Source organism: Sparus aurata, chromosome 3 (assembly GCF_900880675.1).
Source record: "Sparus aurata chromosome 3, fSpaAur1.1, whole genome shotgun sequence".
NCBI classification, from domain to species: domain Eukaryota; kingdom Metazoa; phylum Chordata; class Actinopteri; order Spariformes; family Sparidae; genus Sparus; species Sparus aurata.
This window is the reverse complement of record NC_044189.1, coordinates 4,858,874-4,873,700: the sequence shown is the minus strand read 5'-3', so window position 1 is coordinate 4,873,700 and position 14,827 is coordinate 4,858,874. Positions and strand designations below refer to the sequence as shown.

General features: G+C 46.7%; 1 protein-coding gene across 3 annotated transcripts in view; it reads left to right on the top strand.

Annotated features, from left to right (window-relative positions):
* Positions 1-14,827, top strand: part of shisa7b (shisa family member 7) — a 34,761-nt gene that overhangs the window by 14,266 nt on the left and 5,668 nt on the right. Inside the window, exons 1-7 of one of the 3 annotated variants that reach the window (XM_030411847.1) lie at positions 1,725-1,863; positions 2,286-5,431; positions 7,354-7,596; positions 7,690-7,806; positions 8,205-8,350; positions 9,918-9,986; positions 12,679-12,915. In XM_030411847.1, the coding sequence (XP_030267707.1) occupies positions 5,016-5,431; positions 7,354-7,596; positions 7,690-7,806; positions 8,205-8,350; positions 9,918-9,986; positions 12,679-12,915 (1,228 nt within the window). In that variant the 5' untranslated portion in view covers positions 1,725-1,863; positions 2,286-5,015. Of the gene's footprint in view, positions 1-1,724; positions 1,864-2,285; positions 5,432-7,353; positions 7,597-7,689; positions 7,807-8,204; positions 8,351-9,917; positions 9,987-12,678; positions 12,916-14,827 lie in introns of those variants that run through there. The other 2 variants (XM_030411845.1, XM_030411848.1) reach the window with 2 other exon arrangements.

Sequence of the window (14,827 nt, the reverse complement as noted above, 5' to 3'; positions counted from 1 at the left end):
GATTAACCCACGATCGCGTCCACGTCTGCATTAATCTGCAAATTTATGCTGTTCTCACTCTGCGGTTGAATCGATGCACTTCTTGCCTGGAAAGCCGGTGGAAGTTCAGCTGTTTGTCAGCAGGGGCTTCTTAATTACGACATCTGAGGGAAGCGGGTCGGAAAAGCACCCCGAGGGTGGAGATACACTGATGTGAAGCCGGGCTGTCAGGGCAGCAGAGCGCCCCCAACTTTCCAGCAGAGAGGACCGCGGCTATTTAGGTTAACTGTGATGCAGGAAATAGTTCCCGTCAACCTCCCGACCCGGGAATCAGAACATCCTGTTCTCGTATATTTTTCTCCTCCACTTGAGCTCGTCTTGTCGCTCTCTGTTGTTGTATGTTCTGGTGCTGTGACGCCTCTGTCGTCGCTCTGGTGTCTGGTATATAACAGTAGATTTTCTGCACAGGGATGACGGACAGAGACGAGAGATTGTGATAATCTGGGTTGTTTAGAGGGCTCACTGGTGCGACCGATGAGACGTTCAGTCGCGCTTGACAGGTTTTTGGGTTCATGTGTGACCAGAGTGGTTCCTCCCTGGAGCTGTGTGTGTGTGTGTCCGTCTATCCTTTAGTATCTGATGATAACCACTTGGTCACTGATGGTGCAGTATATTAATATTATGTCATTGTGATTTCTGATCATATAACTCAGTTGTTAGTTCATCAGCATCCTCTTGAGCTGACACTAGCTCAGGACAGGCGGTATATTTCTTTAAGTTGGATATCGTTGAATCATAATAGGAGTGTTGTCTTTGCTGCATGATACTCAAGTGATGTCTTTTTCTGAACTTACCGGACTGTTTCTACTTGTTCTGGTTCTCTTCTTCACCCTCTTCAGTCATTGTATCCACATTACTGAAGATTATTGGTCAGAAATATAAATATAATTGTGTTAAAATTTTGTGAAAGTACCAAAAGTCTCTGCAAGATTGTTCCAATGTCGATAATGAAGTCGGGCTTCTTTTTGAATAAAAGTGTTTTAAACATCGGCCATATACACACATTTTTTTTTCGGTAAACCATCTAATACATTTTATCAAACACTTGTGACCAACATGAGTAATGGAGGATGTTTTATGGTGATTAGTTTGTGGTGATCTTTAGATAAATACGAGTAAGAAAACATCAGGATTCAGGTTGTTGAGATGTTTCCTGACAGCAGTGTTGTGTTGAATCCTCCCAGTCCTGAAGCTGCAGGCCTCATTTTATAAACAGAACACACACACACACACACACACACACACACACACACACACACACACACACACACACACACACACACATCTGTGGTCTCTCTCTGTCCTTCTGTCAGATGACTCCATATGGCAGCTGTCATGTCGCCTGCTCTCCTTTTATCAAAGTCAGACCACGGCTGCTCCCATCTCCTCTGTCAGCTGATGTTTCATATACACAAGTGTGTGTGAAGTGTGTGTGTGTGTGTGTTGCAGGAGCAGCTATATGTGTTGTACATCCCCCAGTAAAGCAGAATTTCAGGTTTAATCAGGCATTATAGAAGCTGTACTGCAGGCCGCTCAAGGCGAGTGTATTATATAAAATCACCTCCCGGCCGTCACCACAGTGTCCTAATGACAGACTTCCTGTGCAAAATACTGGTGTGTGTGTGTGTGTGTGTGTGTGTGTGTGTGTGTGTGTGTGTGTGTGTGCTAAATCTAAGCCAACATTAGCTCGTTGTCCTTCTTCACCTGTCTGGTTTTCTTTAAAGACGTCACCGAGCAGCTGCAGTAACAGACGTGACTGAGCAGTTTACTGACATCACATTACAGGATTTCTGGGTAATCCTCTTCTCTTGGTGCCATTTTGAGGTGTGTAACAGCATGAAATCTGCCTTCATGTTACACCAAAGACTCCCATACAGAGACTTACTTTCAGTCACCTCAGTCACAATGATGGATTAATCTGTTTAAGTCATTCTTTCAGGGGAAATGACTGATTCCAGCTTCTGAATGAGAATATCTTCTGGTTTCTTTCGTCCTCTGTGACTGTACGCTGAATATCTTTAGGTTGTGGACACAACAAGACATGTGAGGACGTCATCTTGAGCACACAAACATTTATTTAATGAAAATAAGAGTAGGAGTATGTTAACCTTCACAGTTCATAAGAAGGTAAACCTCGAGGCGACTGTCCTGTTGCAGCTTCAGGATGTTTCTTTACTTCATTATCAACCACAACAAGCTGAACGCGTCCTCACTAACACTCCGTCTGCTGTGTTCTTCTGTTGCAGATGTAAACCTGTGACAGACGGAGAACGTGGATCTGAACCGGAGCGTCCCTGCAGCACATGGAGCTTTTCTGGGGGATTCTCTCCGCTGCTCTCACAGCCGAGGCTCCTCGCTAACTCTTCATCCTCTTTTTCCAACTATTTTTCACCTTCTGTGTCGTCGTCGGGACAGAGGTCACACACACACACACACACACACACACACACACCTCTTCTCTTCTCAACTGCCGTTTTGTTCTAAGCGAGACCAAAACCAGGTGCCAAAACTGACTGTGTCAAGAGACGAAGCAAAAAAAAATCATCATCCAGAGTTTATTTAACTGTTCAGTAACTGAAGAACAGCTTCATCCCTCCCCGTCTACACACAAACACATTCCAGACACCCTGCATCCCGTTAACACGCGTCATCACAGCATACTGAGGAGATGAAACTTAATATCCACTGTCTTCTGTCAGTGTTTGCATAGCTGCTGCTCTTAGCGCTGAAACAGAGTTTTCACACGAGGACGCTGATCAGCGCTTTATTGGTTCAAAGTGCTTTATAACCGATCCTCCAGCTGATGGTTCGCTCGTGTGTTAAGCCGTGATAACTCGCCGCCGCGCTCCGACGCCGTCTGAACACTTTAAGGCTTCGAGCAGGACGGCGTTTGACTGACAGGCAACACGAGCCGCGTCTAACCTGATAATTATAGGCACTGCTACCACCGCCGCCGCCGCCACCGCCGCCGCTGCTGCTGCTATCTCAAAGGCTGAGAGATATTCCGCCGTCTCGGTCTGCGCTGTGAAACACTGTTGACACTTTGCCTATCTCCTTCTTCCAGTTGCTTACGTGAGAGACGCCTCTCGCTCTTCGTCGTCTTCTGTTTCTTCCACGCGTGGCGCTCGATCTCGCCGCACCGAACAACCCGAACGCCCCCTTTATCTAATCCCAGAGACCTCGTCAACTTCTTTTGCATTCTTCCTTTTATTCTACGAAAAACAAACAAACATGCAATTTAAAACCTTTCACTGTATTTACACTTTTTGTGGAAGGAGATCAAGTTTGTAGAAAAAAAAAAAGACCAACCCAAGTGAAGCCATACTGAACACCAGCCATAGAAGAATACTTTTACATTTACGACGAGTCCTCAAACACATCAGTGCGCACACATTCAGGGAGTCGATGAAGAATCTGCTGTGGAGAAGAACCCTACATTTCATACGTTTGGATGTCAGAACCCCGTTTGTAAGTCCGGACCTTTTCTACCCGTGAATTTCTACGTGGCTCTGAACCTGTGACCCGCGGCGTCCAAGCGTGGCAGTGAACGTGAACCGCGCCGAGTTCCCGTCATCGTCGTCGTCCCGTGTATCTCTGCGTTTGACGGATGAATCCGGACATTTTCATGTCTGTTCTGTGGGCAGAACCTCGCTGCCCTGCTAGAACTGGGCCCAAGCCCTCCTTCGTTCTCTTCTGTTGGGCCAAGCTAAATTCAGAGCAAAGACACTCACACAAGGGTTTCCAACGCACATAGATCCTCACGTTTTTTACAAACCTTTTCTTTCCGTGGTTCTCGCCGTCGATCACTCTTCTGTGAATGCCTTTACACGCTCCTTTATTGAACTGATCTTCGTCCTCCCGCAGCCGCTCGGAGGACTTTTCTTATAGATTTGATGCTGCTTAACGCTTTATAAGTCAAACTCGCTGTCCACAAAGTCACTGTTCTACTGTAAGTTAAACCAAAACTTCAAGCATATTGACCTTTACTGATCCTCTTCCTCCGAAACCGTTTGAGAGGACGAGCTCGTTTCATTGGCGGATCGTGAGCGTGACGTGGAAGGATTCTGAATTTTGGCTCGTGCCGAACTCAGACGGACTTCCTCTCAGTTTGTCCACTGAACAAAGCTGAGATCTCTGAAGCTGCCGGCGCTGTTTACAGAGCGCAAGTGTTTGATTTGACTTAAGCAAAACATTATTTTTCCATGTCCATCGGTTCTCCACGCAGGACAACAGAAGTGCCAAAACAAGAAATACTTCCAACATCTGCTCGTCAAACGTGAAAAATAAAGTTTACATGCAGCGCTAAATGTTTACAGACTACATTTTTCCATCACAGTTTCTTACATGAATCGTAACGTTTGTGCCATAAACGACGCCCAGAAAACTCTTCTGTCGGAGATATAAGACTCTTATTTTGGAGGGGTCCTTGTATTCAAAGGGTTTACACTCATTTTGTTTACAGAACATGTAAAAAAAATTAAAAAAACGACTGCCTGTTTTTGACAACGTTTAGTTTTGGCCAGCGGACTGTAAACCGACAGACCAAAATTAAATATCTGCCACCTGCTGCCGTAGAGACAACAAACAACACCTTCTTCTATATTTCTAAGCGTTTTCATTTGGATTGATTCTTCAGTCCTGCAGACATTTCACAGGGCCTACAAACTCTGAAAGACCTCAATGTTTACACAAGCTGCTTAAAGGAAGGATTTCTGTCCACAGAGAAATGTTTACATTCAGATGAACGAGTGAAATGCCAAACACCTTCATGACACATCGCTTGAACTAAGAGAGAGAAACCCTGTGCACCTGTACAGCGTGTACAGATCAGACTGCGTTTCACACAAAAGCTTTTTATAAGTCCAGAAGCGGCCATCTTGGAAGAGGACGCTGATTATTCACGCCGCACGAGGAGCCGTTGATGTGAATTTTGTTTTGTTTTTTAAACGGCGGCTGAAGAACTTTGTGATAAAACAATGAAACCAACTATTTCAAAAGGGATGTTCTGCTCGTCCTTCGTCCTCCTGCTGTCCTCCTGCCTGGCTGTTTCCACGCTGACCATCACCACGGAGCGCCGCGCTGTCGACGGCGACGTCAGGACTCTGACCGGCGGCGGTAGCTCCGCTGCGGTTGGTAAACGGAGCACCACCTTGTTCCTCCTGACCGGCTACAAGAGGCCGCTGCCGCCACTGCCCGCCGGACCAAAGGTGGCGCCGAAAGCAGCCGAGGTGGAGGACGGAGACGATCCACCGGTCGTGGCCGAGCTCCCTCCAAAGCCCCTCCCCCAGACCATGTTACCGAGGAACATGACGGCCGACGCCCTGAAGCCTCCGCTCGGAGCTGCGCAGGTGGCGCCACCGCCGAGACAGCTGGTGGACGTGGACGTGTGCAGGTACAGAACTACAGAGCACTTCCTGTTGTGGTGTTGTGTGATTGTGAGGTTCTTTTTGTCTTGAATCTGGTGTTTTATGAACCTAAGTGAAGAGAACTGATAACATTTCCTTTTATTATTCGACCGACTTTAGAAACCGACTTTTATCTTTTGTTGTTTAGTGTTGAATCTCCAAAGGGTGGAAATGTTTCTTGAACTCTGAAATCTTTCTTTTTGGTGAATATTATTAGAATTTGTCTCACCCTGATCTGCAGCGAGCCCCCAGGATGAAGTCGAGCTGTTGTTGTAACAGACCTCGATCGTTGTGAGGTTTTAAAACATCGTCGTCCAAGTGTTTGTTTGTCCTTTGACTGGAATCACGACCTTCATACTAAAGTCAAATTGACTTGCAGATTTGAGAGTCGTGACTCCTCCAGTAGAGGATCCGTGTTCTCACAGTTCAGAACACTTCTGCTCCCTGTAAAAAAAACAACTGTTTGGTTTAAAAAAAAAATCTGCAACAACCAGAGATGATGAGCCTGAAGTCAGCAGGAGGCTCCGGCTCCTCGACGGCACGCGTTCATTTCCATCTGTGTAATGTGTTGATCGCATCATGATGCTTCTCCTCCTGCAGCTCTGATCTCGATCCCACTGAAGCTTATATTTTGCACTGAGAGGCGTCTTGCTGTTGCTAGGCAACATGTAATCAGCTCTCCATCAGTTGTGTGCTGGCGAGCTCCACGCCGCATCTATCGACAGCAGCTACGGTCCAACACGGCACCGACGGTCCACCAGCAACAACTTACATAAAGCTCCTCGTGTGTTTCTGTGAACGTGATGTTTCCCTGAACGCCGTTTCTTCTGTCTGCACGATTGCGTCACATCTCCGGCCTCCATTAGCTTTTCATCCAGTTGTAGCATTGAGCGCTGGTTTCTTCCTGTTGGAGAAACGGCCTCGGTGGCGTGGAGCGTTTAGCTGCTCGGAGGGCTCCTGCACCGACACACGACACCCTGACTGAAGTGAACACAAGGCTGCTGCCTCAGTCTGGGAGCATTAGCATGAATGACACCGCCATGAGTCATGAGTCCATTCCCACCGGTGCCAGCCACACTTAAAATGAATCCTGTCAAGGTCCTGTTAAGTGCTTTCGAGCCTTATGGAGGCATATCTGCACTACGGTAATGAAGAGGCCATCAAGGTCAGACAGTAATGGGCCTGGATCGAGAATGGCCATGAAAAAATGTGCGTCCGCTCCTGGAAGGACTCGCGTGTTGGTCGACATTTGATCAATGAGGTTTAAAAGTCTCTGAATGTTTTCTAAGAGAATCCTGAACGGTTTCTGAGACACGTTTTATCTGTGAATAGAAAACAGAATGTGATCAGATCTGCGCCTGATCACATCTGTGTTCGGATCTTAGCTAGCTGGCAACTTTATGCATCATAACATGGATAAAGATGTTTGTTTTTAGCCACATACGGCTAAAATACAGCTTGTTTAGAGATCTAGAGAGTGAGCAGGCAGGACGGCTGAAGGAAACACGACTCTAGTTGCTGATTGAACGTATATTCTGCGCCATGAAGGCGCCAAAAGTTGCAGAACTGCTTGAAAAATTAAAGTGGGCGGAAAGTGAATGACAAACAGTGAGAAAAAAGAACTGTGTGGCTGATCTGCTGAGAACAAAGCTTATATTTTATCTAGACACGCCAGTTCTGCAACAAACCGGCATCTAAAGGAATAACAACAACAAGAGGGGACAAATAATGAAGAGCTGGTCACAGACGGCGTCTCTCAAACTTTATAAAGTTTCATCCTAATTCAACAACACACACAACTGTGGTTTCTTCAGGGAGTCTGGGCGGATTTACAGCCGACTCCAACTCTCATCCAGGATAGTTAACACATCTCTTTAGTAGCAGAGCTGACTGTGACCTGGATCCACAGGGGTTACTACGACGTGATGGGGCACTTTGACACCACCTTCAACTGCTCCAAGGGCAGCTACATCTACTGCTGCGGCACCTGCCACTACCGCTTCTGCTGCGAGCACCAGAGGAACCGGCTGGACCAGGAGTCCTGCAACAACTACATCTCCCCCGTGTGGGCCGACACGCAGCAGCCCGTCACCGTGCCCCTGGGGAACAAGCCCGACCCGGACTTTGAGACGCTCCAGCAGCACAACAGCAGGTCAGAGTCTGGACTCGTCTGTTCTCACTGCTGCTTGATTTCTTCTGCTCTCTCGGCGAGTGAGTGAATATATTTTTTTCCTGTAACTAACAGCACGGCGTACGTGATCGGAGGGGTGATCTCCTTCACTCTGGTGGTTGCAGTGGGCGTCAGGATTGCCTTCAGCAAGGTGGCGCGCCGACCTCGCAACAGGGACATCAACATGCCCAGGTGAGAGCGCCAGACATCGCCAGGGACTGTTGTCTTTGTTGGTTAATCGACTTGTTGTTTGTTCTATTAAAATGTCAGAAGAAGTGTTTCCCAAAGCAGCAATATGACGTTCTCTTCACAAGCCAAAGATTTTCTGTTTACTGGCACAGAGAGGAAGAATAATTCATGAAATCGGTGGATGAGAGTTATCAAAGAAGGGAATTAAAAACATTTCAGATCCATGAATCGGGAGAAATGAAAGTGGCAGCTAATAGGATTGATCTGAATCAGTTTCCTCACCTCTCTCTCTCTCTCTCTCTCTTTCTCTTTCTCTCTGTCTGACCTTTTGTCTTCCTCCTCACCCTCTCCCCTTCTTTCCTCCCCGCTCTCATCCCTCCATCCACCCTCTGCTGCGTCAGATCACTGGTGGATATCTTGCGTCACCAGTCGAGCCCGGTGCAGCAGGGAGAGAGGAACAACACCACAGTGTTGACCACCACCACCTCGGACGGACGGACGTCTAAAAACCTCTACACGCCCATCCTGCAGAGCAAAGACAACCGCAGTAAGTGGCGCGTCGAGGAAACAAACCGTCGTTATCGCACACAATCATCAGGGTGAGAAACATGAAGCGAGGCCCGTCCCCGCTGACACGGGTGGTAATTGTCGCTGCTTTTTTTACTCAGATCTCAGTTCAATCTCAGAATCAGTAACACACATCACACTTCAGCAGGAAATCATTTGTTGCGACTGAGGAGTTGCCAGACGCTGCTATTTACAGACACAAAAGGATAATCACAGAGAGGGTTTTTGTTTTAAAATGAAGCCAATCTGCAGAAATAACAGCTAAAAATCCTTTTATTTGTTCATAATGTGGATGCACCTTTATTTATTCAGTGTGAGGGAGGAAACGCCTCTGAATTACAACATGTATTTGATGCTCTGTGCAGACAGAACAACACACACAAGGTATTCAAAGGTGTACCAGGATGTTTAGAAAAACCAGATGCTCCTCACTGTCAAAGTGATGCTGATGCTGTATTGATGTAATGTATAGGTGAGTCATCACACACCACCAGAGGACGGGATGAAAAGGGTTTTTGTAGGTTGTACATATTTATGTAGCACTTACTTCGACCTGAGCGTGTCTTATTATAGTTACTATCACTGCTCAACACAAGAGCTACGAGAAAACAGGCCTTTTCCTTGCTAATGCTACATTGTGAGCTAGTTAGCTGTTAGCAGCTCCAAATCAGTTCTACACATCTGTATTTAATCTTTTGTTCTCTCATGTGATGCACCTCAGACGGCCTCCACAGCGCTGCGTCGTGTCTGATGACACAGAAATGTTTCTCTGGTTATCAGAAAACAGGTTGAGCAGAGCGAGTGGTGGATATCAGAATACTGCTGAACTTGTTTGTTTTTCTTGTATTGCAACAATTCACACAGTTACACACACACACACACACACACTTCTCTCTTTACTGTTCTGTCGCTCTGCCACTGTCTCTCACACAACACGCTCTCTGCTTTCAGTCTCTCCAGGATTTTGCTGAGTTGTTTCGTGTTTTTTTTAGATTTATTTCATGTTTTATTTTGGGTTTAAACTTGAAGAAATTCAACTCAAGGAAAACGTGCTTCAATACAACTGAAGACATTCCAAAGACGTCGTGTTTTTGTGTAGAACTGTTTGCTTCGCAGTGCAGTTCAGGGTTTATTTCATCCGTTCAGTCTTACTTGTGAACTTCTTTGAATCCGCTTTTAAACTTCTACTGGACAATAAAGCTGAAGCTGACTGTCCTTCACCTGCTCCCTCTCTGGAGCTGTTGAAGACTTGAAGACACATCCTGCGCCATGTCGATGTGCAGTTTGATTGAGTTAATTGTAGAAATAAAGTCAAATTATAGGAAAACAAAGAAGCCACTTCCTGGAGGGACTGTCTCTCCCTCTCCTGTCTCTCCCTCTCCTGTCTCTCCCTCTCCTGTCTCTCTCTTTCTGTCCCTCTCTGTCCTCTCTCTCTCTCTCTTTCTCTCTCTCCTTCTCTATCCATTGACACAAATGCTTACTCGACACATGGCTGTGTGTCTCTGGAGTGGTTGTCCATCAGTTTGTCGGCTCTGCTCTCTTCGCAGCTGGGAACTTGCACCACCATTTTAACCAGCAGGGGTCTGCATCCAGCCCCAAACACTCTGCTACCATCGGTAAGCCTCGTGGTCAGCAGCACAGTCCAGCGCAGGCGGCCTCGCCAGCTGCCGGCCGGGTTCGCGGCCTCACTGCCACACTGTCTGTCTGTCTTGTTGCCGGTATGACGGCCTGTTGTCCCGGCGCTCTTAAAGCAGCTGTGCCGCTCTCAGCACTACTCTGTGGCAAATAATGGAAGCGCAACACCTACGGATGTTTCTAATGACGCACGGGGTTGTGTTGAGAGTGACACATCTTTCATAAGAGCGTGAGCTAAAAGTTGTCTGGCCTGCCCTCTGCTTAATGCAAGCCTGTCTGCCCCCCTCCACCCACCACCACCACCAGCACCACCACTAGCCTGCTTCCAAATGTGCTTCTTCTTCTTCTTCTTCTTCTTCTCTTTCTGTGTAGCAGTGATCTGCAAGTGTGCTTACAGCTGATTACCAGAGGTCTTGGCTTAAGCGAGGTCACTGCACTTTACCTGAGTGTGTTTTCCCAGGCTCTGCACCAAGAAAACAACAAAAAAAAAGCAATGCTAGCACGAGTGATTCATCTCCACGAGGAAACGGTTGGACCTCCCATGATGAGTCGAATAACTGTCCACGGTGCATCTAACATGGCTGACAGAGAATACAGGATATGATGTGTGTTGTCGTGTAATCGTGCAGTTTTAGCTGCTGTGGAAGACGAAAGAAAAAAGAGGTTACAAGCATGATTTTCACTGAACTTTTTAAATTGTTCTCCGTGCATCTTACTCGAAGACGTTACACCCACATGTGTCCCGCAGGGAGAAAATTACACAAGAAGGCAACAGTGAGGAATAAAAATCAAGTTGGAGTGCAGATTAAACTAAATGTGCTTTTCTGTTTGCTGCAGGCGAAGATCAGTTAACGAGAAAGTCAAATCTATTCATTTAATAACTTAAATAAATAATAAACCTGCGAATATTCAAATGGTTGCTGCATACAGCTGAGATATCTTTTGTTTTAGAGTTCATCAGGTTGTCTGTTCTCTAGTAACTCGGTGTATTTGTTCATGTTTTCAGACTCTCTCCACCTTCATGTACTCGTATTCTGAGTGGGATTTATTTGCCGAGCTAAAAGACAAAACACACGACTGGGATGAAATCATTATCGTGAAAAATCGTGCTGTGAAGATGATATTGTGACAGATGGAACGATATTTAAAGTGAATTAGGCTTTAATTTAGTTTACTGAACCATAAAGTTTCCATTTATTAATGATGTGTTCTGCAAAGAGTGGAAGTTTAAAGTAGCAGAAGACAGAAATACTGAGAGAACTTGAGAAGCACCTGAAGAGTTTTTCCTGCTCGTGCCTTTAAAAATATCTGGCGTTGTTTTAGTCTTTGTGCACAGTCACGACTCCAGTCCAGTCGTGTGAATTCATTCCTGCCAGTTTTTGGTTTCTAAAGGTGAGATTTGAAAACCTCTTTAACGGACGCTTCCTTCCTGAGTCGTCTTTAGCTCGGTCCTCTCTCTTCCTGCGTTAGATAAGGTGAACGGCCTCCTGGGAGGATACAAGAACAGAACACTTCAGCTCTCTGAGTCAGACACTCTGCACATTGAACAAAGTTCACTTTTCTATGACACCATTATCCAAAACCCTCTCTGTCAGCCGTCGTAGGTGTTCCACAAAAAAAAAAAAAGAAAGAAAATCAATTACCTCACACTCTCGGAAATGACTGAGCTAATTCTGTCTGATGGCAGTGAGAGCAGCTCCTCCAGCTCGGAGTGTGTGTGTCGTCTTCAGACGTCCTCCTGTTTTATAAACCACATGATCTCAGAGCTAGCATTGTTTTTTTGTTCCTCCCTCACCGTGTGTGTCACATGCGGTACAGAAGTCCATGTGGTGTGTGTTCCCTGGCTGATGCTTAACAGAGACATTATTGGCCATTACTGTCAGCGGTCAATGACCAGATATGTCCAGCAGTTATCTTAACAAGATCGCAGCCCATAACCATCCCCACCCCGAATGGACTCCACATCGATCGTGTCCGTCTCGAGACAGGAAACAACAGCAAATGGCCAATTTTTCCACCGTTACGTAAGATTTTATTGCTGCTTTATATCTTTACTTTCTCACATTTTTTTTTATATCTGCCGCAGCAGTTAATAAAGTTTTTGTTTTTGTTGTTGTTGTTGTTGTTAATAAATCCGACTCCTCAGCGGTTCCAGCAATGTGCAGCATGTGTTTGCCGACACATGAGCTCATTGTTCCTGTCTGGACGTACAGAACCGTCACATGTGAGGCGGCGGCGTGCGCCTACATGTCGGCTCGCTGTCTGTTTGCTGCTTGCACAATATGAACGTACTCACATGCGGTGTGATGTAACTGATCTGAGTATACATGTTGCAGAAACAGACACCCCTGCCCCTCCCCCATACCGCTAATCTTACATAAGACAAATCATGTTTTATGTGTATCGATCGATGTGCCGCTTTTGCACTTTGCATAAATGTGACTGTGTGTGTGTAGATTCCCTCCCCGGTGCTATCAGTGTATTTCTGTGTATTTCTATGTGGCTGATATGATTGTGTGTTTGAGCCTCAGACGAACAGTACGGAGTTGTATTTATAGATGGTCGCCATGGAGCTCGGACACACTTCCTGTGTTTACTGATTATTAACCAGCTAGTGTCTTCTTCTTCTCCTTCTTCTTCTTCTTCTTCTTCTGCTCTCTCTTTTCTCTCCAGAGCGTGGAGCCCGGATGAACAACACCCCCCAGCTCTCCTCCGGACCCACCCTGCTCTCAGGTAGCGGTAAAGGTCCGAGCGGGGTCGGCGGCAGCAGCATCATGGGAAGCGGCATGAGACACAACAGCAGCCACCCTTCATTCTCCCACTCCTTCCACAACCTGGCCCAGCTGCCGCCGTCCTACGAGTTGGCCATGAAACCCGAGATCAGCCGCTACAGCTCCCTGAAGAGGCTGGGTGAGTCCGCAAAGATGAAAACTTGAGAGAGTGAGAGCTTTCGGGTAGCTAGGAGCTGTTAAAGGCCGACTCCAAGGCACTTTCTTGGAAGTTTGAAGCGTCAGAGGCCGGGATATCCTGACTTTAATACTGCATTCTTGTCAGTTTACCTTCCACCAACAAGCTACAGTGATTAAACCAATCAGCATCCTCTGAGAAACTACTGGCAGCTACATGTGTGGTTCAGATGTGACGACCAGCGAGAGAAGCGTTTGAAAACAACAATGGCGGCTCCTTAAAGACAAACTGCAGAGTATATTAAATTAAAAGAAACAACAGAAACTGGACGTTCAAATCCAGATTTCTGAGTTGAAGAGATGCACCATAAAGTTCCTGTTCTGCGTGTTTGAAAACCCAAACCGACAGATTCGGAGCCTCTCAGCACAGTGTTTCAAACAATTACTCACCAAACAGAAAATACACCCACGTCTGGTGCTTGGCAGGTGTTCATTTTCTGACCTTGTCACACATCCACAAGAAAAAGTACGTTTTTAAAAGTTGAATTTTTGTTACTTTACATCCAGCCCCAACACACATCTTTCAGACCGCAGCACAGGCCCGATGACGTCAGCCTGCTGTCGTCACGGGTGATTATTTTCGACATTATCCAACTGTTTTTAAAGGCTGAAGCTCCTCCTGACTGGTGAAACTGACCTTTATGTCCAATATATTCAGCGTCAGCCTGTGATTTGGTTATCCACGGTGTCCGGTCAGCGAACCCTCACTGTGATGGCGTTCACACCTGATGTTTATCTAACACTTTCCGACAAGTGGCTGGAAAATGGTTTTGTTGCTGCGCGTTGTTGCCAAAAGCGTCGCCATCGTAGTTTAGTTGGGCGCCATGGTGCCAAGTGGTTGTTTTATTATTAACATATTGCCTCTACTGACCAATAATACATACAACACCTACTTCTCTGCCAACTCAACTATGAGCCAGTTACTCTCAAGTAAACTGGCCCCCTCCCACCGCGTGACTTTCTATTCCAGGTATTTCTCTGCTTGCGTCCCGGTTAGTTTGACTTTCACGCGGTGGATTCTCGAGCGAACCTCCATTATGGCAGCAGGCAGGCAGACATGGCCGCCAGGAGACTTGTAACTCGGCTGCGAAGCCAAATAAACATCTCGGTGTCGTCTGAATGTGTAAACTGTTTCTGCTAAACAGCCGTAACAGTCAAGTAAACACACTGAAACAGGGGAAAAAAAAGGCGATGTGAATGACGGGATTGAAGAGAGCGAGAGAATAGCGAGGGTGGGAAGGATGGAGGAAGGATGACAAGAGGATGGAGTTAAAGGGTTAAAGAAAAGCATCAGTGTAAAACAGTAAGTAGACGTAGACACGGAGAGGAAGAAGAACAAAGGGGGGGAAGAAAGGAAAAGCGTGAGAGGTCGATTGACCAGACGAGAAGGATCACAGGGAGGAAAAAAAAGAGCTGATTGGGCAAATAAGGATACGGCAGGAAGAGGAAGGAAAAAAAAGAAAGAGATATTCTGGAAGATAAAGATGCAGAGAGGTCGACTGAGCAGAAGGAGAGGGATGAAGGGAGAGGCAGTGAAAGAAAGGAAGAGAGGATTGGAGGGGGAGAGATGGGGAGATAGGGGGAGGGGCGTTGGCTGCTGGTCTGCAGGGGCCTGGCTGCCTGCGACGGGGAAGAAAAGGCGTTTGAGAGGCAGCGACTCTCTCTCTCTCTCTCTCTCTCTCTCTCTGTCTGTCTTTACCTCTCTCGCCCTGCTGAAGACTGCAGGGGGAGGGGAGTCGCCTCTGCAGGCTGAGTGATGGATGGTTACTACGTGGGGGATCATGTGTGTGTGTGTGTGTGTGTGTGTGTGCACGTGGAAGTGGAAGCAGTAATGAGGTGAGAGTCCAGATGAGGCT